The 25,970-nt window shown below is 48.3% G+C and overlaps 1 protein-coding gene and 1 pseudogene across 9 annotated transcripts in view; both read left to right on the top strand.

Annotated features, from left to right (window-relative positions):
• Positions 1-19,617, top strand: part of LOC128336014 (rap1 GTPase-activating protein 2) — a 196,884-nt gene extending 177,267 nt beyond the window's left edge. For all 9 annotated transcript variants that reach the window (XM_053275077.1, XM_053275072.1, XM_053275079.1 and 6 more), the window contains 7 exons: positions 1,718-1,836; positions 2,812-2,925; positions 5,576-5,693; positions 6,829-6,955; positions 13,473-13,549; positions 16,294-16,332; positions 17,480-19,617. In XM_053275077.1, the coding sequence (XP_053131052.1) occupies positions 1,718-1,836; positions 2,812-2,925; positions 5,576-5,693; positions 6,829-6,955; positions 13,473-13,549; positions 16,294-16,302 (564 nt within the window). In that variant the 3' untranslated portion in view covers positions 16,303-16,332; positions 17,480-19,617. The remainder of the gene's footprint in view (positions 1-1,717; positions 1,837-2,811; positions 2,926-5,575; positions 5,694-6,828; positions 6,956-13,472; positions 13,550-16,293; positions 16,333-17,479) is intronic.
• On the top strand, positions 15,687-15,805 carry LOC128336262 (uncharacterized; annotated as a pseudogene).
• Positions 19,618-25,970: the final 6,353 nt, after the last annotated feature.

The following is a 25,970-nucleotide window of genomic DNA, read 5'->3' as shown; positions in this document are numbered from 1 at the left end:
GCATTTAAAAAAAAACTAGAAATGCGTCAGGATAAGCTAGAATTTGCATCACAAAGCCTGGTTTGTGTGTGGAGTGGGTCCAAGGATCTTGAAGGGACTTCGGGGTCAGTTGGGCTGGTGTGTGAATGCACACACTCTCTTCCGAAGGAGATTTGGGGTGGAAGCCTTGTGTGTCAAGCCTCCAGGTTAAGCAGGAAGAAAGTTGTACTGACCTTTCTGGCATATTTGCCATATTTCTGGTGAGGCCTTGCAGGATTGGGGCCCGGGGAGGAGGGTGACTTGGCAGTTTCCTGCATTCCATCTGCCCAGAGCTGCCTGCTCAGGGCTATATAGGGTTCTGCCAGTGACTTCAGCCCCACAGAAGCTTGCAGGAGAGAAGAGGAGACAACATCTGCTCCTAGGTAGACACCAGGGTAAGAGACTGGTTGCCTGCCTGTTTGCTTCTCCTGCTAACCCCCCCATCTGTTATCTGCCCCCCAGGACTGGCTGCTGTGCTGAAGTGAGGCCTTGCAGGATTGGGACCCAGGGAGGAGGGTGACTTGGCAGTTTCCTGCATTCTATCTGCCTAGAGCTGCCTGCCACCAAAGGGGCAACACCAAAGGGGGTTACTCCTTTAGGAGAGCCACTTTGGGGGACAGCGAGGGCAAGGGCCAGGTCTCCTGGCCCAGGTATTTGTATGGGGGGGGGCATTTAATAGTGCTGGGTGAGATAGTCAAATTTAATTTGTCCTAGGTGAGATAGTCCTAGGATGTGTCTGGGCTTACCTGGAGATGGGGAGACAGAGGGTGTGTCTGTTCTGGATGGACGTGCGTGTGCGCTACAGGTTTATTGAAGCCTTTTGGAGCGTAGCCAGCAGCAGCAACAGCATGTAAGAAGGGGTGGCAGGGAGGTATCCTGCCACCCCAATTATTAAAAGAACTACGGGCGCCGGAGGGGAAAAGCGGCAGGAGGGGTAAGTAAGCCCTCCCCCCGCTCTTAAAGGAAAACCCCCCCCCCCGAATCACTCAAACCCCGAACTGCCCATTTCCGGACCGGTCCGGAGGCCTTTAGAATGGCCTCCGGAATGGTCCGGGCTCATCCCTAGGGCTTCCCTTGTACGTAGTCCAGAAATTACAGTTGGTTCAGAATGCGGCAGCCAGGCTGGTCTCTGGGTTATCTAGGAGAGACCATATTACTCTTGTATTGAAGGAGTTACACTGGCTGCCGATATGTTTCCAAGCAAAATACAAAGTTATAACCTATAAAGCCCTAAACAGTTTGGACCCTGGCCCTGACGTCTTCTTTGTCATGAACCCCACCGCCCATTGAGATCATCAGGAGAGGTCCATCGGCATTTGCCACCGGCTCGTCTGGTGGCCACTCAGGGACAGGCCTTCTCCGTTGCTGCCCTGAGGCTTTGGAATGCGCTCCCTAGTGAAATAAGAACCTCCCCATCTCTGACAATTTTTAAAAAGTCTTTGAAGACGCATCTATTCACCCAGGCTTTTAACTGATATTGTTTTGATTGTTTTTAATGTTGTTTTAGAATATTGTTGTTTTTTTAAATTAATTGTTGTGTTTTAAATTTCTTGTTTTTGTTTTTAACTAATGTTTTAATGTTGTTTTTATCTTGTAAACCACCCAGAGACGTAGGTTTGGGGCGGTATAAAAACATATTAAATAAATAAATAAATAAATAAAATAAAATAAAATAAACATTTGTTCTCTGTTTTGTCAGCCTCCAGTGACAGCAGCAACAGCCAAGAACCAATCCAGGAGTCCCATAAAGAGGAGGTCGGGCTTGTTCCCTCGTTTACACACGGGATCGGAAAGCCAGGCAGAGCCCCGGAGTAGATGGTAATTCAGTCGGACAGTAACTGTAGGATGTATTTCTCCAAGAGGGAAGAAAGTGCCATGTGGGTATCAGCCACATCTTTGCTTTAAGAGGATTCTCACAATTTCATTAGCCCTAGAAAGACCCATGTTTAGATGTCCAGATATTTGTACATGGTTTTCTGTGGTTGAACCTGCATACAGTTTAAAAGTCAACCTGAGTGTAGCAACCTTGAAATCTAGAATACAGATAGGAATGCTATTTGTTCATATGTTATTCAACGTAACATATGAACTGTACAAGCAATTGATGGCTCAGAGATGGGGCTGTAAGGGCATGCTTCTGCTTTGCATGCAGAAGATATCAGCTTCAGTCCCTGACATCTCCTGGCTGGGAAAAGCTCCTGCTTGGAACCTTGGAGTGCTGCTGCCAATCAGTGATTGAAACTTTGGAGAGCTGCTGCCAACCAGAGCTAGATCCTTAGCTGTAGAAGACACTATTCCTCTGGGCATAAGGTGGACTTATAAGAAGTGGACATAATTCCACTTCTTTGGAATTCTCTTCCCTTTCAGATTCGTCTAGTCCCTTCTTTACTGGTCTTTAAATCTTTATTGAAGACCTTTCTTTTCCGCCAGGCATTTGCCCTGTAGTTTACTTTATTTCCTTTCCATTATGTATTTTAGTTTGCAATTTTTAATGTAATTTTTGATTGTAATTTTTTAATGTTACCTTATTTACATATCATTGTACACTGCCCGGAGTCTTTGGAGTGGGCGGTATATTAAATGCTTCTAATAAAAATTAACAAAAAAGGGGGGGGGGCTATTATTCATCTAGTTCAGGGCCTCTCACATTGTCATGTGAACCCAACCCTATAACAAAATGTGAAGGTTCTTAGAAGATAGCACTGATATTCGGAAGCAGGGAGAAATATTAGTTAACGTTAGTCTGTCAGTTCCCTAATATACCCTATCTCATCTGTCCTGCTCTTTTCATAGTGACAGCAGCTCAGGAACACCAAAGACCCCAGATGGTGGACATTCGTGCCAAGATGTGAAGTCGGAAGCCTCCTCCAATCCAAGCTCTCCAGAAATCTGCCCCAACAAAGAGAGGTAAATGCAACACACATGCTGGGCAAGCTTCTTTCAGCAGTGTGGGCTTATTTTAGTGTCATGTGCAGAAAGGGACAGAAAAAATTGGCAGCTTACAAGGCTTGACCTTGGCAATTAGCAGGTCCTTCCTTCCTTCCTTCCTTCCCTCTCTCTGTCGTCCTTCCTTCCTTGCCTCTCTCTTTCTTCCATCTCTGTCTTCCTTGCTTGCTTGCTTCCCTCCCTCCTTTTCTTCCATCTCTGTCTCCCTTCCTTCTCTCTCTCTTTCTCCTTTCTTTCCTTCCTTCCATCTCTGACTCTTCCTTCCATCTCTCTCTTTTCCTCCCTCCCTCTTCCATCTTTGTCTCTTCCTTCCTTCCTTCCTTCCTTCCTTCCTTCCTTCCTTCCTTCCTTCCTTCCTTCCTTCCTTCCTTCCTTCTCTTTTCCTTCCCTCTCTCTTTTCCTTCCTCCCCTCTCTCTTTCTTCCATCTCTGTCTTCCTTGCTTGCTTGCTTCCCTCCCTCCTTTTCTTCCATCTCTGTCTCCCTTCCTTCTCTCTCTCTTTCTCCTTTCTTTCCTTCCTTCCATCTCTGACTCTTCCTTCCATCTCTCTCTTTTCCTCCCTCCCTCTTCCATCTTTGTCTCTTCCTTCCTTCCTTCCTTCCTTCCTTCCTTCCTTCCTTCCTTCCTTCCTTCCTTCCTTCCTTCCTTCTCTTTTCCTTCCCTCTCTCTTTTCCTTCCTCCCCTCTCTCTTTCTTCCATCTCTGTCTTCCTTGCTTGCTTGCTTCCCTCCCTCCTTTTCTTCCATCTCTGTCTCCCTTCCTTCTCTCTCTCTTTCTCCTTTCTTTCCTTCCTTCCATCTCTGACTCTTCCTTCCATCTCTCTCTTTTCCTCCCTCCCTCTTCCATCTTTGTCTCTTCCTTCCTTCCTTCCTTCCTTCCTTCCTTCTCTTTTCCTTCCCTCTCTCTTTTCCTTCCTCCCCTCTCTCTTTCTTCCATCTCTGTCTTCCTTGCTTGCTTGCTTCCCTCCCTCCTTTTCTTCCATCTCTGTCTCCCTTCCTTCTCTCTCTCTTTCTCCTTTCTTTCCTTCCTTCTATCTCTGACTCTTCCTTCCATCTCTCTCTTTTCCTCCCTCCCTCTTCCATCTTTGTCTCTTCTTTCCTTCCTTCCTTCCTTCTGTCTCTCTTTTCCTTCCCTCTCTCTTTTCCTTCCTCCCTCCCTCTCTCTTTCTTCCATCTCTCTCCCTTCCTTCTCTCTCTCTTTCTCCCTTCCATCTCTCGTCCTTCCTTCCCCCTCTCTCTCTTCCTCCTCTCTTCCTCCCTCCCTCTTTCTTCCATCTCTGTCTCTTCCTTCTCTCTCTCTCTTTCCCCCTTCCTTCCATCTCTGTCTCTTTCTTCCATCTCTCTCTCTTTTCCTTCCTTCCTTCCTCTGGCTCTTGTCTCTCTTCTCTCTCTCTCCCTTCCTTCCTTGCATATCTCCCTTTCCCTTCTTTCTTTCCTTCAGTATCTCTCTCTCTCTCTCTCTCTCTCTCTCTTTCCTTCCTTCCTTGCATATCTCTCTGTTCCTCCCTCCCTCCATTGCTCCATCACTGGTTCAGTCCTCTGGCTCGAGCCCTTGCTTCACTGGTTCAGTCCTTGTTCAGTCCTTGCCCCATGTTCCCCAGGAACGTGGGGCAATCATCTGAGAAAATTCTCCAATGATTCTCTGTGTGAGGAACCCTGGAATTATCTTCAGATTTCAGTTTCTCCTGGGGAGGTTCCCAAAAATTATCTTTCAGGCTTCACTTGGGAGAAATGTCAGCTTTGGAACCCCTGTTCAAAATGTAGGAAAGTTGCTGCCAGTCAGTGTAGGCATGAACCGTGGCCCATAGTAGGCAAACTAATGAATGCTGCTGGCTGGGAGCGATTCCTGCCTGGAAACCTGGAGAGCCGCTGCCAGTCTGTGTAGACAATCCTGAGCTATATGGACCAAGGGTCTGACTCACTCATCTGCTTTGGTGATGGTTGCCAAGATGCTGATCAGCACATACACTTCAGCAGCTTATAGATGAAGAGAGAAACACGCTTGTATTAACAACCCAATCTTGGTCCTGCAACGCCAACATGGTAGACAAACGAATTCAACTCATGCCCAGAGGTAGATGGCCTGAAACTGACTCTACATGCCATGGAGTGGACTTTGTCCACTTTTTAAAAACTCTGTTCCATTTCCCCCCAATAGTAGGACAGCTTTGAAAAATATTTAAAAAGTAGACAGCCTGCACTGGAGGATACTGATGCTGAATCAGCTATGGGATCACTGTTGGTTCATAAGTACATGTGTCACTAAAGAGATGCTAGGTAGGAGAGCGGGTCTGGTGGAAGCAAGCATGAAGGGTCCCCTTTGCTAAGCAGGGTCTGCCTTGGTTTGCATTTGAATGGGAGACAACCTGTGTGAGCACTGTCAGATCTTCCCCTCAGAGGATGGGGCCGCTCTAGGAAGAGCAGAAGTTTTCAAGTTCCCTCCCTGGCAGCATCTCCAAGACAGGGCTGAGAGAGATTCCTGCCTGCAACCTTGGAGAAGCTGCTGCCAGTCTGAGTTGACAATGGACCAAGGGTCTGACTCGGTAGAAGGCAACTGTCTCTGTTCACCCCTGCATGGTTCTAACCTTCCCTGTTATTTCCATTTGACTTCCAGGTCTTTCATTAAACTCAAAGAGAACGGCAGGTCCAACATCTCTCGGTCATCCTCCAGCACCAGCAGCTTCAGCAGCACAGCAGGAGAGAGTGAAACTATGGAAGACTACGAATGCCTGGTAATGCCACTTTCTCTTTCCGGGCTTGGCTGGTCTCTGGGGTGACCAACGTTAATGAGCCTTTTAAAAAAAAAACACACACTCCAGATTTGCATAAGCCAGAAGGGGCACACACATCTGCCTCCGCGGCTTCCTCATCTCCAACCAGCCAGTTCAGTGCTCCCAAGAACCTCCTTGGGTCCTCTTCTTGTCACTCATGTCTCTCCAATGCTCAAATCAACCCCTCCTTGTTTCGGGGAGGGAGAAAAAGGAAGCACTTTTTAGAGTAGAGCGGAGTGAAAATACCTCTATACACATACACACACACACACTGCCTGACCCATCTTCGGATTGTGAGTGTACATCAGTGACTTTTTGAGAGGGAGTGGCAACATAGGAAGCTGCCGTATAATAAGTCAGACCATTGGTCCATCTTGCTCAGGATTGTCTACATAGAATGAGAGCGGCTTCTCCAAGGTTGCAGGCAGGAGTCTCTCTCAGCCCTTTCTTGAAGATGCTGCCAGGGAGGGAACTTGGGTCATTCTTCCTCTCCCCAGAGCGGCTCCATCTCCTACTAAGGGGAATCTCTGACAGTGCTCACTCTTCTGGTCTCCCATTCATATTCAACCAGGGTGGACCCTGCTTAGCTAAGGGGACAAGTCATGCTGGCTACCATCAGACCAACTCTCTTCTAACAAAATTGCCTATTAGGTTCAAAGGGTTTTTTCAGTAGCTGCAGCAATCTTTTTCTCTCTTTCTCTCTCTCTTTTTCTTCCCTGCTGTCTTCCTTCTCTCTCTCCCTGCCTCCTTCCTTCTGAAAATACTTTTTAAAAGTGGGCAAACTTGGGGAGGTGGGAGGTGAAATTCCCCAGCAGTGGTTTAGCCACTAGACACCCTGCAAAACAGTGCTGTGTGTTTGTTCGGTAGGATGTCCTTCTACAGGGCTTCTGGGTGATAAACATGGCAGCCACCAGCTGGCATCAACCAAGAGGTGCACCATCGCTGAGAAACAGACAGTGGACAAAGTTCGGGGCTGGGTTTCAGTGATCTGTGCCAAAAAATCCTCATTCAGTTCCACTACTCTCCAGACACATTTAGCAGAGACTCTTAGCAGGTCTAGAGAACATCTCCTCCTCAACTCCATCTTCTCCCTCAGGGCAGCCAGCCTTCCACAGCATCGCCTTTCAAGCAAGATGTCTTTGTCTACAGCCCTTCCCAAAGCATTGAAAACCCCCTTCTAGCATCGACCACAACGCCGGTGATCATGAGTAGGAGTCCCACAGGTGAGCTGATCAAGACCTACCACAATGGGCTGGCAGAGAAGGCCTTGACTGCGCACACAGTTCCAGCAGCTTCTCTGGGTCCTCATGAGGGACGTACAGAACCCTCCTGAGAAGGTTCTGTACCTTCTGAAGGTCCTTCAACAAGGAATGTGTTGGCTTGCCCTTGGAAACTCTTAGATGTTTCTCTTTGGGGAAACCCCCTTACATTTGTATTGGATTTTTCTTTTTTGAAATGTTGGCACCAGCTAGACTGGCAAAAGAATATCCTCCTCCATTATTATAGGAGAGAATATTTTGGAGAATTATTCTCGGTTCTTGCTGCCAGGGACATCTCATGGGTTATCCCTTTCCACCAGCTCCGAGACAGGACAGATAATCTGATTGGAAAAAACAGATACGACACGCCCACTCGGGGCTGTTGGGGATAACACCGCCCCAGTTCTTTCTGCCCTCACCTTAGCTCCAGCAGCAGATTTTTCCTCTCCTTCGTATTCTTAACCTTTTTCTCCTTTGTTTCCTATATCGTATTCCCCTTTGTATTTTTATTTCAACTACTGTTTGTTCCTTCATACTATTCCTAAAAAAAAAAGATTTTTAGCTTTCTCGGTGTCCTTCTCGCTGTCCTCCTCCCCCCACCCTCCGTCCTTGTTGAATGGAGAGGCCAATTAGGGGAAGAATAGTATTAGTCCCCAGGGGACCAAAACAAAGCCGCTTCGTTCCGGCACTCTCCAAGCCGTTTGGAGCCGCGGCTTCAAAGCACGTCGCGCCACCACCTATTCAACCACCCGCCAGAGTCTCGGGTGTCCTGGCATCGCCTCCGGCAGCCCTTGATCAGCCGCCCAAACTTCTGCTCTCTACCCCGTCGGGGGTGAGTGATCCAGAGCCCCAAACGGCCGTAGCGGTCTCTGGGAAGCTGCCTGCTGCCGCGATGGTAATGGCTGCCTTGGAGCCGTCTGCACCGCTCGCTCCCGGGTCCGCGGCGAGTCTCCTGCCTTCGGGCCGCAAGACTCGTGCTTCAGCAGCCCGGCGTGCAGCCGATAAAAGTGAGGGCCTCTCCTTACAGGGCATTGTGTTTTCAAGGCGGCCGTTAGCAAAGTCCCCTCCTTGCACAGCCGAAATAAGGGCCATATCAGAGGCCCACAATTGTAGAAGGAGCAAAATGGCAGCAGAGGCGGGAAAACAGGCGCGGAAGGAGGCAGAAGCAGCCATTTTAGGTGAAAAAGACCAACTCCCGGCAGGGTCTCCACCCGAGAGGACTTCTTCCAGGGAGGTAATGGGCGAAGTCTTGCAGGTTGGGGGAGACTGGGGTCCATCTGTTCCTGGGGTTTCAATGACTATTCCAAAAACAGTGCCACCAGAATGGCAGGCGTGGTTTAAAAACGCCATCATAGATACCATCTATCAAGTCAGACCGGTTAAAAAAGACAAAAAATCCCATAAAAGGAGAAAGCAGGATCCTTCACCTTCAGATAGTGTCTCCTCTAGTGACTCCTCCCCTTCCCCCCCTCCTAAAAAAGCCAAGGCTAAAACCAAGCATATTAAGGTTTAAAAAGCCTCCTCGCATAGGAGTGTTCCCCACTCCTCCGATATATCTGACGAAGAATCTGGTGATCCTAGGCCTCTTAATCCTAGGCCTATAGGGAAACCTGGCAGAAATCCACCGCAAAGCCCAATATCAGGTGGGGAGGATCCCGAGACTGGAACGGGTTCCCTACCACGGGACCATGAGTTACCAGACAGGGAGGATGGAGACTGGTCTGGGCGGGGAAGGACAATGATGCTGCATCTGTGTCCCAAAGGCTGTTCATGGCGGAAGATTTTAACCCCCTCATGTCCAGGATTATTAAGACGATAGGGCTGCAACAAACCACTAACCCTGAACCCACTAATGAAAAAGGGGACTGGGTTTTTCCAAGGCAACGCCAAAGGACATTCTCTTGCCGTTGCCAGAATTGTTTGCAGACGTGGTGAAACAGGAGTGGCGCCTTCCCGTGGCAAATAGGAAGCCCCTAACTATTTCTAACAGTTTTTACTCCTTTCAGAAGGAGGTCACAGAGTTATTTAAAACGCCCTGTACTGACGCTCCCATTGCACAGCTGGTGTCAAATTCCTTGGTGCCAAGGGATGGCAAGGTAACTCTCAAAGACCTGGGAGACAAAAAGGCCGAATCAGCGTTTAAACGCACTCACGATAACTCGACTCATGCGACCAGAGCGGCAGCAGCAGCCTCCATGGCGGGTAGGGCGGAGGGCCTCCTTGCTTTGGTTAGATGGTCTACTAAATGATCCGCCATCTGACAGCGTGAGACTGAGGTAACAGCTGGTCAAGATACAAAAGGCGCAGGCTTCTATAGCCGATGCCACCCTTGATTCTATCAGGTACTCGGCACGAGTGGCCGCAGCGTCAGTCCTGGGGAGACGCCATTTATGGTTAAAGAATTGGGCAGTAGATAGCACATCAAAGAGCAACTTCACAGCTGTTCCCTATGACGCCACTAAGCTTTTTGGTGAAGAAGCTCTAAAGGATGTGCTGGTTGAGTCAAGCGATAAGCGCAAGACCATGCCCACAGCTGTACGCAAACCAGAAAGGGCTCCCTTTAAGAAAAGCTTTCAGCAGTTCCAGCCCTTTCGAGGGTTCCGGCCTTTTAGGGGCCGGTACAGGGATGCTAGACAGCAGAGGGGATCTTGGGGTCGCCAGCGCTTCCCCTATAGAGGGGCAAGTAACTTCAGACAACAAGCTACTCAAGCAAAACAAAAGCCCCAGCAATGACTGCCAGGCAGTGCAATTGGGGGGCCGCCTAACCCAATTTATTTCCGCCTGGGAGTCTTCTGTAACAGATTCCCAGGTTCTAACAGTGGTAAAGGCGGGTTACAGAATAGAGTTGGACGCCCCTTCTCCCCACAGGTTCGTCCTCACTCCCTGATCTCGATCTTGCCAAAAACACACAGAGATGTTGCAAGCCATCAGGCATCTCATAGAGATCGGGGCTGTGGAACCAGTACCAGCCACCCAGGAGGGAGGGGGCCTTTATTCTATTTTATTCACCGTCCCCAAAAAGGACGGTTCAAAAAGGGCGGTACTAGACCTAAAATTTTTGAACAAGTCAGTCAAAAGGCAGCGTTTCCGCATGGAGACATTGAGGTCGATTTCGGAAGCCCTTCTCCACCTGGACTTTCTATCATCCATCGACCTAAAGGAGGCATATTTACATGTGCCCATTTATCCCAAAAGCAGGAAGCTACTAAGATTCAAATATGCGGGGCTCCACTATCAGTACGCAGCACTGCCTTTCGGCCAGTCCGCCGGGCCCAGGGTCTTCACCAAGGTTCTAGCTCCCTTGGTGTCACTCCTTTGGCTGCGGGGAGTTCGGCTTTTCGCGTAAATAGACGATTTGCTCGTGAAATCACGCAATCTACTAGAGGCTCAGCAAGACCTAGCGTTAACAATAGCAGTGTTGGAACATCACGGCTTCCTCATAAACCACCAAAAAAGTCAGCTGCGGCCGAGCCACCACCTCCGTCACCTGGGCGTGGTGATCAATACAGTAGAAGACCAGCTCTTCCTCCCATGGGACAGATTCACCACCATCACAGGAGAAATAAAGACTGTCTTGTCATCCAAGTCAACACCACTTACATCCCTGTCCCGGCTGTTGGGCCTAATGGTGGCAATGATAGATGTAGTCCCTTGGGCGAGGTTTCATCTGCGCCCCCTACAGTGGTTCCTGCTTCCACATCCACAGGCAATAGCGAAAAAGAAAAGGTTATGGCTGTGCCTTCCGCCTCAGGTCTGAAAGTCACTGTGTTGGTGGCTGAACCCACGCCACATGTTCCAAGGGAGGGAGTTCCTGGACCCTCCAAAGGTGTTGGTAACCACGGATGCAAGCGACAGGGCTGGGGGGCGCACTGCCTCCATCTCTCTGCTCAAGATCGCTGGAACAAAGATGAATGCCTACACAGCATAAATTGGAGAGAACTCAGGGCCATTCGCCTAGCTCTGCAGGCTTTCCAACCTATTATTCGGGGTCAGCATGTTCTCATAAGAACAGACAACATCACAGCAAAGGCCCACGTGAACCGTCAAGGAGGCACCCGTTCCCGGTCCTTACATTAGGAGGCGACTCTGCTTCTATCCTGTTCGGAGACAAACATCAAGTCTATCTTAGCGCATCATCTCAAGGGCGAACTGAACCAAGTAGCAGACTGGCTCAGCAGAGAAGACCTACACCTGGGGGAATGGGCACTCAATCCGAAAGTATTCCAACTGATCACGAAGCGAATGGGCATTCCAATAATGGACTTGTTTGCAACTCCACAAAACACACAACTAAAGCTGTTCATGTCCAGATTCCCCTCCAAGGGAGCATCAGCAATAGACGCCCTGTCAACTCCGTGACCAAGAGGCCTCCTGTTTGCGTACCCACCAACACCATTGCTGACCAGGGTACTCAGGAGGATACGCCTCTTGCGGGCCCGAGTGATCCTCATTGTGCCGTTCTGGCCCAGGCGACCGTGGTTTCCAGAACTAGTACATCTGTCCACAGAACCTCCTTGGGAGCTTCCTGGCAGCAGTGATATCTCAAGGACCAGTTTGTCACCCAGATCCGGGTTGGTTAAGGCTGACCGCCTGGAGACTGAACAGGGATTGCTGAGTCAGTTTGGTTACTCACCAGAAGTGCTGCAGACAATGTTGGCATCGCGTAGAACATCGACCAACTGCATTTACCAAAGTACCTGGTGGGCATTCCTACGCTGGTCATCCCATCACTCCATTCCTAGGGGGACTGCCACTTTAAAACACCTATTACAGTTTTTGCAAGATGGTCTGAAGAAGGGCCTCAGGCCAAACACCCTGAAGCACCAGGCAGCATCTTTGATAGGTCTCATAACTGGGCGTCCGCTTTCCTCCGCCCAGTCCGATCCTCATTTGAAAAGATTCCTCAGGGGGGCTACCTTGATGTCCCCCCCGGTCGTCCATAGTTTCCATCATGGAACCTACACGTGGTGCTTACAGCCCTTCAACATCCCCCTTTCGAACCGATTTCGACCATTCCGCTAAAAAACCTATCCTATAAACTGGCCTTCCTAGTGGCGATAACCTCGGCCAGGTGAGTCTCAGAGATAAGGGCCCTATCAATTGGGAAATCCTTCTGCATTTTCCAAAAAGAGGTAGTATGACTTATTCCTGACCCCTTCATTCGGCCAAAAGTTTTGTCCGTTTTCCAGCAGTCCCAGGATGTTTACCTTCCCTCTTTTTGTCCCCACCCAGTCCATGAGAAGGAGAAACTCTGGCATAAATTGGACGTGCGCAGATGCTTGAAGATGTACATTAAGAGGACTGCCTCTGTGCACAAAATAGACGCTATGTTTGTATTGTACAGTTCACGATCTATGGGCTCCGCCGTAACTTCAGCTACGATTGCCCGATGGATAAGGGAATGTATTTCAGTGGCCTACAATACACAAAACATGACACCCCCTTCTCAGGTTACAGCACATTCTACCAGGGCAGCAGTGGCCACGGCGGCTTTTTCATCCCATGCACCAGTGCAAGATATATGCAGGGCTGCCACCTGGTCGACTCCAGCGACATTTACCAGGCACTATAAGATGGATACACATGCCACCTTACAGGCGGCTTTTGGTAGGAGGGTCCTTCAACAGGTCCTTCCACAGGAATAGGCAGGAGAGTTCCCGTCCAGGTTGCCCAAAGCTGTGGTATGTCCCATGAGATGTCCCTGGCAGCAAGAACTGAGAAAGGAGCATTGGTTTCACTTACCATGAAGGCTTCTTCTGGTTCTTGTTGCCAGGGACATCTCGACCCACCCAGAAGATGCTTCCTGCCTGTTCCTGTCGAATATGGAGATGCTACTAGGGGGTATTCCCTTCCTGTGCTTAGACCTTGTTGGGCTCCTGTTTTTTCAATATTCCCGTTTGTCAGTTAGGGGCCTGTTACAACTATTCTGGTTATATGTACTTTTCTATGTTAAATGTATTCTTATTATGGTGTCTGACTATATCACTCACGGGTCAGTTCGAACGAAAGAACTGGGGCGGGGTTATCCCCAACAGCCCCGAGTGGGCGTGTCATATCTGTTTTTTCCAATCAGATTATCTGTCCTGTCTCGGAGCTGGTGGAAAGGGATAACCCATGAGATGTCCCTGGCAACAAGAACCAGAAGAAGCCTTCACAGTAAGTGAAACCAACGCTCCTTTCTACCCATTGTAGCGAATGGGAGAATATCTGAGAATAGTGAGTCAGTGAAGCCCAAGCCGCTTTATATTATAGAGGTACTACCAAAAGATGATCGGCATCATCACATTTGTTATCCATAATAAATAAAATCCTCTTAAATGCCAAGGGCTTCCCCAGCTCTGGTAAATGCAAACGTTGTGGCAAAACCTGTAAAAATGAAGGGATTCTTTTCGTGGAGCATCTGTGGAACTCTGTTCATTCTAGACCACCATTCAGTTAAAGGAAGTGAAGCGAATGTTGATTTGTTGCGTTTTTCCAACAGATATCAAGAGCAGAAACTCTCCGCGGTCAAATCTAAAGTTCCGTTTTGATAAATTTAGCCATTCAAGTTCTGGGTCGGTAAGTATGACTGTAAGACGTTGCCTTATATGGTGCCAGATGAATATTTGGCTAGATGACTGGCTCATCCTTGCAGTAAATCTTAATTGGGAAGGAGCTAATTGCTCATTTCGATGAACATTCTGCCCCTTTCTATCTTCTGTATTCTGAGGAGAGCTGGTCTGGTGGTGGCAAGCAGGATGGGTCCCCTTAGCTAAGCAGGGTCCCCCCTGCTTGCATTTAAATGGGAGACTACATGTGTGAGCCCTATAAGATCTTCCCCTCAGGCAGGGCCAGATTAAGCCAGTGCGGGGCCTGTAGCATATGTTATAAAGGGGCCCTAAAAAATTTTTTAAATGCACATAAATATTAAAACATAAATTATTTACTTGCATAGTAGAGTAATTCAATATTTTTCATTTGCTATATTTTGAAGTATGGGAGACCAAGCCACAAACTCACACTTACTATAACATCAGTGAACATTTATATACCGTTTTTCAATCAAAATTCTCAAAGTGGTTTACATAGAAAACTAAAGAGTGGAGAGATGCTTCTCTGTCTCCAAAGGGCTCACACTCTAAAAAGAAAAATGTGGTAGGCACCAGCAACAGCCACTGGACAGATGCTGTGCTGGGCATTCTCTTAAAAGGCACATTTAGCAGAAAAGGGATATTTTATCTAATATGGACCAAATGAAACAGGTAAAGTTTTAACTTTAATTCCCAGTTGGAAGCCGGGCATGCAGGGCCCTCAAAAACACGGGGCCCGTAGCAAATGCTACATTTGCTACTACGTTAATCCGCCTCTGCCCTCAGGGGATGGAGCCGCTCTCCGAACAGCATCTGAGGTTCCAAGTTCCCTCCCTGGCAGCATTTCCAAGATCGAGCTGAGAGAGATTCATGCCTGTAACCTTGGAGAAGCCGCTGCCAGTCTGGGTAGACAATCCTGAGCGAGATGGGCCAAGGGTCTGACTCAGCTGAAGGCAGCTTTTTCTTTTTGTTTTAATGTTGGGAGGGTTGTTTTAAACTGTTTTATACCAACTTGGTCTTCTTTTGGAAGAAGGTGGGGTATTAATATTTTTTAAAAACCAATAAGCTCGCCGTTTACCCAGCCTGGGAGGGCTGGGGAAAATGCAGGAGCCATGCTGCCTTTCCACACGCAAAGAGCCAGTGTGATGTAGTGGTAAAAGTGCCGGACTAGGACCGGGGAGACCCGAGTTCAAATCCCCACTCAGCCACGATACTTGCTAGGTGACTCTGAGGCAGTCCCTTCTCTCTCAGCCTAACCTACTTCACAGGGTTGTTGTGAGGAGCCCGACTCTTTCTCTGATACACGGCCAGGGACTGGAGTGAGAGGGGGCAGGCATGTCCTCTTCCCTCAGTACAAGCCTGGGGTGGGAAACCCAGGCGACTTGGCGGGGCAGCTCTGGGAGCGAGCAGCCCCAATCCTGGAGCTTCACACGAGCAGCCCTACCCTGGGAGACCTGCACAAGCCTGAGTAGGGCTGCTCATGTGAACAGCACTGATGTGTTTGGACCATGGCAAACAGGGTTTGGGACATGGAGCCAGTCAGAGGAGTGTGTCAGAATCCATGACAGGATGGAAGGCATGCCTCGGTTGGCCCTTGGAATGTCTGGCCAAGCAACTGGAAGCTGCTGTCTGCCAAGTCAGACCCTTGGTCCATCTAGCTCAGTATGACCCAGACTGGCAGCAGTTTCTCCAAGGTTGCAGGCAGGAGTCCCACTCAGCCCTATCTTGGAGATGCTGCCGGGGAGGGAACTTGGGACCTCAGATGCTCTTCCCAGAGTGGCTCCATCCCCTAAGGAACAATATCTTCCAGTGCTCACATGTAGTCTCCCATTCAAATGTAAGCAGTATGGACCCTGCTTAGCTAAGGGGACAAGTCATGCTTGCCCCCACAAGACCAGCTCTCCTCCCAAATAGCTGGCCAGGTTCTTCACAACTGTGGTACACAGGAAGTTGCCTGTATTTTCTTCACAGACTGGCAGCGTTTTCTCCAAGGTTGTAGGCAGGAATCTCTCTCAGCCCAGTCTTGGACTCGGAGATGCTGCCAGGGAAGAAACTTGGAATCTAGATGCTCTTCCCAGAGCAGCTCCATCCCGAGGGGAATATCTCATAGTGCTCACACTTTTAGTCTCCTCAGCCACACCACCCTGAAAGCACCCAATCCCATCTGATCTTGGAAGTTAAGCAGGGTCGGGCCTGGTTAGTACTTGGGTGGGAGACCTCCTGGGAATACTTAGTGGTGTAGGCTAGTCTCCCATTCATATGCAACCAGGGCGGACCCTGCTTAGCTAAGGGGACCAGTCATGCTTGCTACCACCAGACCAGCTCAGCTCAGTTCTCCTCTCCTCTCTCCTCTCCTCTCAGTAAAGCAGATGCTCTACCGTCCTGTGTTGCATCACACAAACCACACTTGCCACAAACAGTTGAGGCCAGACACACAGTGCCCCACCCAAATGGAAACACGCCAGTGAGGTGTTTGTATGAACTGGGTCCTACTATGAATGTGAGACTCGGTGTATTTGCCAATGCATTCCAGGAAGCAAACCTGGGTGGTTTGTGGGACCAATCTAATATGGCGATGCTTATCTGTGGTTGCAGCAGGGCAGGAGGAGAACAAAGAGAAGCAGCAGCTGGCATGACAAATTAGCTAGCCCAAGTATCTGCTGCTTATTAGTAGGGCAAATGCGGTGTGCTGAGCTTCCAGAAACCAATACATCTCCTTTCTTTTCCATACAGACACACTAGCAGAAAATGATGCCTCTGGACCTGGAAAAGGTACATATTTCTGTCCTACTATATAAAGATGTCACAAGCAGAATTGTCCCCTTTGCTGAGCAGGGTCCACCCTGGTTTGCATTTGGATGGGAGACTACATCTGTGAGTACTGTACAATATTCTCCTTAGGGGGTGGGGCTTCTCTGGGAAGAGCATCTAGGTTCCCAAGTTCCCTCCCTGGCATCTCCAGAGAGGGTTGACAGAGACTCCTGCCTCTAACTTTGGAGAAGCTGCTGCCAGTCTGTGTAGTCAATACTGAACCAGGTGGACCAAGGATATGACTCAGTATACGGCAGCTCCCTACGTTCCTATGCCTTAAAACCTGAGGGAGAGGAACAGCTAGAAGATTTCTCTTGGGCTCACCAACATAATACGAGCCATGTTTAGCACAATTGGTACCAGTGTTCTAAGGCATGTGCATGAGTGTTCTAAGGCATGTGCATGAGTGTTCGTGCACACATTTTTGATGTCTGCTCAGTTAATTTTGGATTCCGCTCAGATTGAATCAGGAATGTCTCACACTGCCTTGATACTGCCACCCAGAACAAAATGCATTCCCCACGAAGAAGAAAAAAAATTAGCAAGAACACTGGTTGGCACATAAGCATTTTCTTTTTTAAAAAACCATAAATGTCATCTACTAAACAAATATATGTTGTGATCAGTAAGATGGACCTGTCAGATGCACCTTGGATGTATTTTCTGGATTGTGGAGTGGGATGAATTTAAATGTTCTCTTTCCTGCCAAAGTTGCCTTACTAAAAACAGGGTGGACCCTGTGTAGCAAAGGGGACAATTCATGCTTGCTGCCACAAGAACAACTCTCTTTTTTCCCTGCCTCCTTGTCCCCAAAGGGCTCACAATCTAAAAAGAAACAATACAATTATGTATTGTTTTAATTATATTAAATATAGAGATTATTGAGATTATTTGAGATTATTTTAAGGAAAAGCGGTATATAAATCAAACTATAAATAAATAAATTGAACCTGAGACCACAAAGAGGTTTTTTCCTCCTCCTTCTCATAGGAGGTTTTTTGACTCAGCTAATCTTTAATTAATAATTTAACTAATTATTATTTTATTATTAATAGAACAATACTTTTCTTTAAAAACTAGTTTTGTCTTCTGCACTTTCCTTCTGTAGTTCATTTGCTTTGAGGAAGAAACATTCTTTTTGAATGAGAATATGTCTTCGCTTAACCACAACAGCCATGGATGACTCTTGCCACCTCCTCCTAACCAGATGTTTTCACGTGACCACTAAGAACAGCTGATCTTCTTACCTTGACCAGAGAAGATGTCACAACTGCCTGGAGGACTCCCCGTGTCCCCACGCCCCATCTGCTTGATGGAAGGATGTTGCGTGGAAGAAATGCTTTACAACATGTATCAGGTTCATACAGCAGGTTCTCTTGTTTTCCTTTGGCAGAAGGAAAAAGATACCTTCCCAGGGCCATCTGGTGGGCCACTGTGTGAAACAGCATGCTGGACTCGGTGGGCCTTGGGCCTGATCCAGCAGGGCTGTTCTTGTGTTCTTAGATCTGCTGACCAGGTGTGCTTCTTGTCCGTACCTGCCATTGTTTGTCTTTGGTGATCAGCATTGTGCTTTCTTTTTTGAAAAACTGTCTACCCGTGCTGTGGCTGGTCCTTTCCTCTGAGGCTAGGCATCCTTGTTCCTTCCGATTTGACTACCACAAGGTACACGAAGCTGCATTTCCCTCATGCTGCCTCAAACAACCCATTGGACCACCATGGGGCATTTTGAACCAACCCAAAGCTCCCCAGGTTTTGAAAGACTATAGCTCCCAGTGAGAGGCTTAGGTTGGCTCACTAGGGTTGACTCTAGCCTGCTTCCCGGCTTCTTTTCTTGGTCACCCTAGAATTTTCCACTTCAGCAGGAACTGGTACTTTCAAACCAGCACTTCTGGTTTGGTGTGCTGAGATTTATGTCCTGAAGGATTTTTTTATGCCTGAAACCTTAGAGAAGCCGCTGCCAGTCTGTGTAGACAATACTGAGCTAGATGGGACCGATGGTCTGACTCAATATATGGCAGCTTCCTAGGTTCCGAATGCCTGTTTTACTTGGAATTTCTCTAACCTTCCTTGGAGGAAGACAATCCTTTCTACCGACAAGGACTGTGTGGGAGCACAGAGACCAAAGCAGAGAGAGGAATGAGCAGCATCTCAACAAATGAGTCATCCACTATAAGCCCTCCAGACTCTCTCTCTGTCTCTCTCATGCTGAAAGGATTATTTTCTCTCCTGCCAAGAGGTTCTCTAGTGGTTCATCCAACTTAAGGTTATCTGAGAACAGTCCTGGTGTGACTGGAAATACATCTCCCTCCCTAAATGGAGATCATGACCCTTTCATCAGCATGTGGAGTGCTGTGGTCACCCTCAGTGATTTGATTTCTAGGCAAATCTTTGCTACACATTTTTATCTGCACGCACTTGGAGCCAACAGAAATGTGATCAATGGCTCCAACTCTCTTGCACTGTTTAAAGTGCAACTATGGGCTGCTATAAGAACAGCCTTCTAGATTTTTTAGACTGAGTGTAGGAACCCCATCCTCTTTCACAACCTGTGGCAGCAAAAGAGCACCCGCCACACAGACTATTCAGCTGTCGTGATGCCTTGTGGCAGGAAGTTCCATGTTTTTCTCCATTCATGGGCATTGGACAGATCTGAGGTTTAGTGTGATGCGAAAAGAGAAATTGAGACGTTAATAAAGATGACTTGATTGCATTTTTGCAGCAAGGGCCCTTAAAATTACAGTACTAAGGTAGTTTTTAAAAACTTTTTTGGAAGTTAAAACATAAACCATAAAACATGCGTTTTAATTGATGTGTTCCTCTTTTCATGAATGCAGAATGGAATTTTTAAAAACATCAGTTAAAGGGAAATGTTAGTTTTCTAGGGGACACGGTAAATTCTTCCACATGTCCTTTCATTTCAATGAAGCAGGAAACCTGCCCACAGAAGGCGTGTGCTTAATGTGAAGAAAAACAAAATAAGAGAGCGTTTTCGGGAAGGAATAGGGGGCAGGATGATCTACAAAATGTTAAGCATAAATTGTTGTTCTTTTCTGCATTGAGGCAATTCTTTGTAGACTTCCTGGTTGCTAATGTTTCCTGTAAATAATGTACATTTAAGTTATTACTATGGTAGCATCTTGTTGTTGTTGTTGTATAAAGGAAATTCTAAACAAGGGTCAAAAATGTATATTTTGTTGCTTAAATGTGTCTTTGCAAAATTCACAATAAAAAGTAAAATATTTTGTGTCCAAAGCTTCTTAGCCTCTTCGATGGTGCTGGTCAAGGCTTGGCATACCAGTGATGTGTTTTAGAAAACCAAAGTAACTCCATTTTACTTAGAATACCTCACTCTAACTTAAAGTAACCCCAGCCCAGCTCAGGCCAGCTCAAGGACACGGCCTCACATGATCAACGCCATTATCTCTCTCCACTAAATTGTATCTAAAGAAACTGGGTTCTCACAGGACAGTTTAGAAAACAGGATGTAACCAAATAAGGGGTGATCACCAGATGAACAATGAATCTTTCGCATGCGTACTAGATACTTAGTCCACCATTTTGTTGCCAAGTATACTATGTCTAGGGTGTCAACATCATTCAGATTGTCTGTATAAATGTAAGATGCACCTATAACCAATTTGTATTTCAATGCAGAGCAATAGCCCATTGATTTACCTTGCTGGCTGCAGCAGCAAATAAAATTGCCTCTAATTGATCCCTACTGAGTCTGTTTTATTGGCTAAAAGGCGGACCCAGGGACGAACCGGTATTCACATCACCAGCACCAAGGAGAACTTTAAATAAATTGTTAATAAATAGGGGAAAGGCAAGATACAAGTGGGACTAAATAAGGATTACCTTGCTTTATCCAAGCAAGCAAGCATCCACCCACCAGCCAAAGCTGGATCTCCAACAACCAAAAAGAGGGTGAGGACAACAGAAAAGAAGAGGATGTACCAGATGCCAGAGGAGGCTTCTCACTTGAGAGGCACAGGGGGTCCCAGCTTTATCATCAACCTATGTCCTTGACCAAGGTAGCAGCGTGACAGGTCAAGGCAGCGGCGGGGGGGGGGGTGCCAGCATGACCGGGCAAGGCAGTGGGGGGGGGGGCCAGCGTGACCATCGTTTCTTGACCTGGCAAGTGCTGGGCTGGGCAGAGGGTCTGCTGCAGAGAGCTATGGGGGCCACTCTGCCTGCCTGCCTCCTTCCTAGCTTGGGGCCTCCCTGCCAGCCTACTCCAGCTCAGGCTTCACTGAGGCCTACACAGAGGCCTCCCTGGAAGCCCCACCCACCTGCTGATCAGCTGAGAGGCGGGAGAAAAGGAGCTCTTTGCAGCTGGGCTGCTGCTTCGATTGCCGGCCAGGAGGACAAGCAGGAGAGACGGCGAAGAGGGCAAGTGGCTGAGGGGCCTTGGGGCTGGGCAGGGGGCAATGGGGAGTCTCGTGAGGTGCCTCTGGGGCCCCCCCAAGGCAGTGGGGCCCCCAGGCAACCGCCTCCCCTTACCTAATAGTAGTTAGGACCCTGGTTCAATGGTTCAAAGGTCAGAAGGTTCAAGGGTTCAGAGGTTCAAGGGTTCCAAAATTCAAAGGTACGATAGTTGAAAGGTTTAAAGGTTCAAAAGTTTGAAGAGTCAAAAGTTTGAAGAGTCAATAGTTTGAAAGTGAACTTTCCTAAAGGGCTCACACTCTAAAAAGATACATAAGTTGGGAACCAGGAAGAGCCCACCCTCCTCGAGGGATTTTGTGCTGGGGCTGGATAGGGCCAGTTGCTCCCCCCTTTCAATCCAGAGAATCATCACCACTGATGTGAATTCAGTTCGTCCCTGGGTCCGCCTTTTGCCAATCAAACAGACTCAGTGGGAATCAATTAGAGGCATTTTATTGCACTGCAGTTGCAACAGGTAATCAGAGGGCTTTACGCTTTCTGATTACAAATTGGTTATAGGTGCATCTTACATTTATACAAACAATCTGAATGATGCTGATACCCTAGACATAGTATACGTGGCAACAGAATGGTGGACTAAGTATCTAGTACGCATGCGAATGATTCCTTGTTCATCTGGTGATCACTCCTTATTTGGTTACATCCTGTTTTCTTAACTGTCAGCAAAAGAACAATGAGAATCTTGTGAGAACCAAGTTTCCTTAGATACAATTTAGTGGAGAGAGATAATGACTTTGATCATGTGAGGCCGTGATGTCCCTGAGCTGGCCTGAGCTGGGCTGGGGTTACTTTAAATTAGAGTGAGGTATTCTAAGTAAAATGGAGTTACTTTGGTTTTCTAAAACACATCACCACTTTTAAAGAGGTGTCTCTTTGCTCCGTTAGCAGGGGGCTGGTGTGTGCTTGCATGGAGCTATTAGATACAGGTTGCTCCAAAGGAGAAGATACAAGGACGACTGGAGGATTCAGCTAAGATGGTTCAATGGTTCAGTGCAGGGGCATAGTAAAGTTGGAGTGGGCCCAGAGACCAGATTTTAAAATGGGGCCCCCCCTCAAATTCCAGGGCCTCCGCACACCCCAGGCCCCCAAGGATTTAAGTCTGATATTTCAAAATAAGTATGCTGCCTAGAAATACATTTCACTGAATACACACACACACTTCACAATATATAGTGATATACATTGAGTACTATATATTTGTGCTACTTTTAATGCCTAGAACACATTAGAAACACTAATTATTAAAATGGGACCCTTGCTGCAGATTAGCCAAGGAGACTGTCAACCATGCAGTGTGAGCCTGTGTGTGTTTTCTCAGAATTTTGAACAAATTCAGTAAAGTTTGATTGCAGGAGGTTTTTCACAGGAGGCTTTTAAAGCCTTTTAACACACCTCTCCTCTGGAATGGAGGTGCTGCATTCACATGTTGGCCAGATTGGGTCAAAAGAAGGGAAACTTATGCAGTACACCCCTCTGGCCTCCTTGGAGGAAGAGCAGGGTATAAATGTATTATAAATAATCATCTTTATAAAACACCTGTGTGGTGAGTAACCAAACATCTAATGGCTGAACCTGTGCTCCTCACCTGCTCATAGGGGGACGTGACAGATGCAGCTAGCAAAGCTGCACAGTGGATTAGGCTTGGGCAGGCTCCTGCAGCATGAAACACTGGCAGGCCCTGTCCAGATTACTAAACACCTGTTCCCAAAGCACCAATTTTTTAAAATGTTTTTAAGATTTATTTATTTATTTATTTCATTTTCTATCCCGCTCTTCCTCCAAGGAGCCCAGAGCGGTGTACTACATCCTTGAGCTTCTCCTCACAACAACCCTGTGAAGTAGGTTAGGCTGAGAGAGAAGCGACTGGCCCAGAATCACCCAGCTAGTTTCATGGCTGAGTGGGGAGATTTGAACTCTGAAAAAAATCTGAAACATAATTTTTGACAATGTTTCATGATTTTTAATTTGATAACCAGAGCGGGTTGGTGGAATATAAGAGGGTGCTGATTCAGGACCTGTGTGTGGAAACAGCAGTGACTCTGCCACAGCAGCACACAATGACAGCTCCTCACCTGCTCATAAGGGGACATGACAGATGCAGTTAATTGTGGAGTACACAAGTCTCTTTACTAATTCTAAAGTTAACAAGGGTAAGAGCTTCTGGCAGGTGTTGGAGAGACTGAGCATGCTCTCTTTTTGCCAGTATTCAAAATGTCAGTCGTTGATAGATTGACCTTCAGGGTAAGGGCACTGGCTTCAACTGGAGAGACTGAGCACGCTCCCTTCTTGCTCTCTTCTTCCTGTTCTCTTCTTGCCAGTTCTCTAGGCCTTTCACAGAAATTAACATTCGTCCTTGGGATGCACTATTGCAGTCATTCTTCTTTATGTTTCAGAGTAGTTTTGTTACATAATTGCACATCCAATCACATGTGATTTTTTTTTGCAGAATCTAGATTGCATCTCTTTAATATTTTAATCAGAAATTAAAATCTGATAGGGGTTTTGGGCAGAAAACGAAAAGGAGCTTCATTTAACCATACTGAGCATGCTCCAATGCTTTGGAGCATGCTCAGATGCATAGTGTACCACTCGTTGATGGATATGGCAAAGTGATACTACGCCAGCGTCCCGCCCGCCGCGGCACCACTTGGGACCAACGCAGGGAAAACAATAAAGGGAGAAAGGACGGAGGCGGGGCCGGAAGGAGGAGGGATATATGCGCGCGCAGCCGCGGCCTCTCTCGAGCCCTGCGTGACGGCGCGAGAGCGCGCACGGCGACGGAGAGAGGCGGGGCTGGCACTGGCTGAGCTGTGCTCGGATTCACAGGCGGAGCGGGAGTGGAGGAGTCGCCGCCGCCAGGCCGGGGATTTGGAAGCCAACGGGGCAGATAAGGCGCCGGGCGGAGCAGGAGGGGCGGACAGGAGGAGGAGGAGCCACCCCTGGCGGGAGAGGGGAAGAGAAGAGCGAGGGCGCCGCGGTTAGCTCGCATGCGCGCTCTCTGGGCGCTCATTGGCTGCCGGGCAGGAGCGCTCGGGGTCACGTGGCGCCCCTGGCCTCGCGCTCTCCGGGCGCTCATTGGCTGCCGGGCAGAAGCGCTCGGGGTCACGTGGCGCCCCTGGCCTCGATTGAGGAGGGGCCAAGGCCAGCTGGGGGTGGCTGGCTCGGCTCCCCCCCCCCCGCATTGGGTCAGGAAGGATCCAGCCCCCTGGCCCAGCGCCATTGGGGGCAAGAGCCTCCCCTCCATCACCAACCTCCAGTGGGAATAGCCCTATTGGCCTGGGATGCTGCCCAGCACCACCACTCTTAGGAACAGGCACCGAATGGCCCCTCAAGCTGAAACCCCCGCTTGAAATGCTATATATGAAGCGGTGGGGATATAAGGCGGGGGTGGCCAGGCTGAGACCCTCCAGTGCATTGAGGCAGGGGATCATGGGAGCTGTGATCCAGCATGCAACAGCGGCAAAGCCTCCGGCTGGTACTCCCTGAGAGATGAGCAACCTGGGGTTCACACCTTTCTTTGGAATATATCTGGTATACTGGGGGAGCATTTGGTCCCTCCAATCAAGCACTGCCTGCTTGTATCAGTCTTCTGAAAACACGTGTTGTGCTTGTGCACTGGTCTCGTGCCCTGGCCAAGAGGGTGAGCTGCCGGCTACCAGTCTTGGCTGGGTAGCCATGAGCAACCCCTTTCTCTGCCTCAGCTGGCCCATCTGGGGAAAAGGCCACCAATCTACCCAACAAGGGTGGAGGAAAAGCACTCCCAGTCCTGTCCTCCCCAGATAGCAGCAACCACATGGTCACTCTCTCCCCCACCACACTAGCTTGTTTTCTGCCAGCACATGACTGGTTCACACACAGGGCATATAGCCTGACCAGGCTGGACACTCCTACTCAGCTGCCAGTCATAAGAATATAGGAAGCTGCCATCTACTGAGTCAGACCCTTGTTCCCTCTAGCTCAATATTGTCAACCCAGACTGGCAGCGGCTTCTACAAGGCTGCAGGCAGGAGTCTCTCTCTGCCCTCTCTTGGAGATGCTGCCAGGGAGGGAACTTGGAACCTAGATACTCTTCCAAGAGTGGCCCCATTATCCCCTGAGGGGAAATATCTGACAGTGCTCACACATCAAGTCTCCTATTCATATGCAACCATCTTCCCCTTAGGGGATGGAGCCAGAGCCGCTGTGGGTAGAGCATATCTAGGTTCCAAGTTCCCTCCCAGGCAGCATCTCCAAGAAAGGACAATATTTTTTATTTTTTTTAATAGGACAAGATTTTTTATTGAAACAACAAACTACCAAAGCATACAGTACGTTGCCAAAGCACAATTATATACAAAGTGGTTGTTTGTACATGATATATCTACAAAGATAGGGCTGAGAGAGATTCCTGCCTGCAACCTTGGAGAAGCTGCTGCCAGTCTCTACGACTGAGCCACTGCCCCACTCCCACCCCAGGACACTGGGGTGCCACCGCTTCCCGCATCACAAGAGTCTGTCCACAGAGGGAGTCCTGCTCTCCAGCCCAATGGTGGGTGGTGGGAGGCAGTGCTTTGGCCCTCCTTAGGCCCCCGAGAGCCCTGAGAGCTGGATTATGCTGGAACAATACTCGGTATCCAAGTATTTCAACACACTGGGAATATGGAGCACCAGTTCTAAGAGCGATCCCCCTCATGCCTTGGCTGTGAGATTAAATCTCCTTTTTATCCTCTTGTTTTTCAGGCTCACAGCAGCAGTTCAGGACCTGTTGTAGCACAGTGGCTGATGGGTGCAGAATTCTCTGGGATAAAAGCATGGTGACTGGCTACTGCTACAAATATTTATATTCCACTCTTCAACCAAAGTCCTCAAAGCGGGTTACATAGAAAAATAAATATTATATAATTCATGATGAAGGTCCACTGTCCCCAAAGGGCTCACAATCTAGAAAGAAACAGAAGGCACAAGAAGCTAAGCAGGGCTTGGTGTGGTCAGTGCCTGGATGGAAGAATATATAAATATCCACCATCACAAGGCAGATTCCCAGCAACAGCCACTGGAGGGATGCTTTGCTGGGGTTGGACAGGGCCAGTTGCTCTCCACCTGCTAAATGTAAGAGAATCGCCACTTTAAAAGGTGCCTCTTTGCTCAGTTAGCAGGGGTAACTGGCTGGATGG

This window comes from Hemicordylus capensis, chromosome 12 (genome assembly GCF_027244095.1).
Source record: "Hemicordylus capensis ecotype Gifberg chromosome 12, rHemCap1.1.pri, whole genome shotgun sequence".
Classification (NCBI taxonomy): domain Eukaryota; kingdom Metazoa; phylum Chordata; class Lepidosauria; order Squamata; family Cordylidae; genus Hemicordylus; species Hemicordylus capensis.
This window is presented reverse-complemented; position numbering and strand designations above follow the sequence as displayed.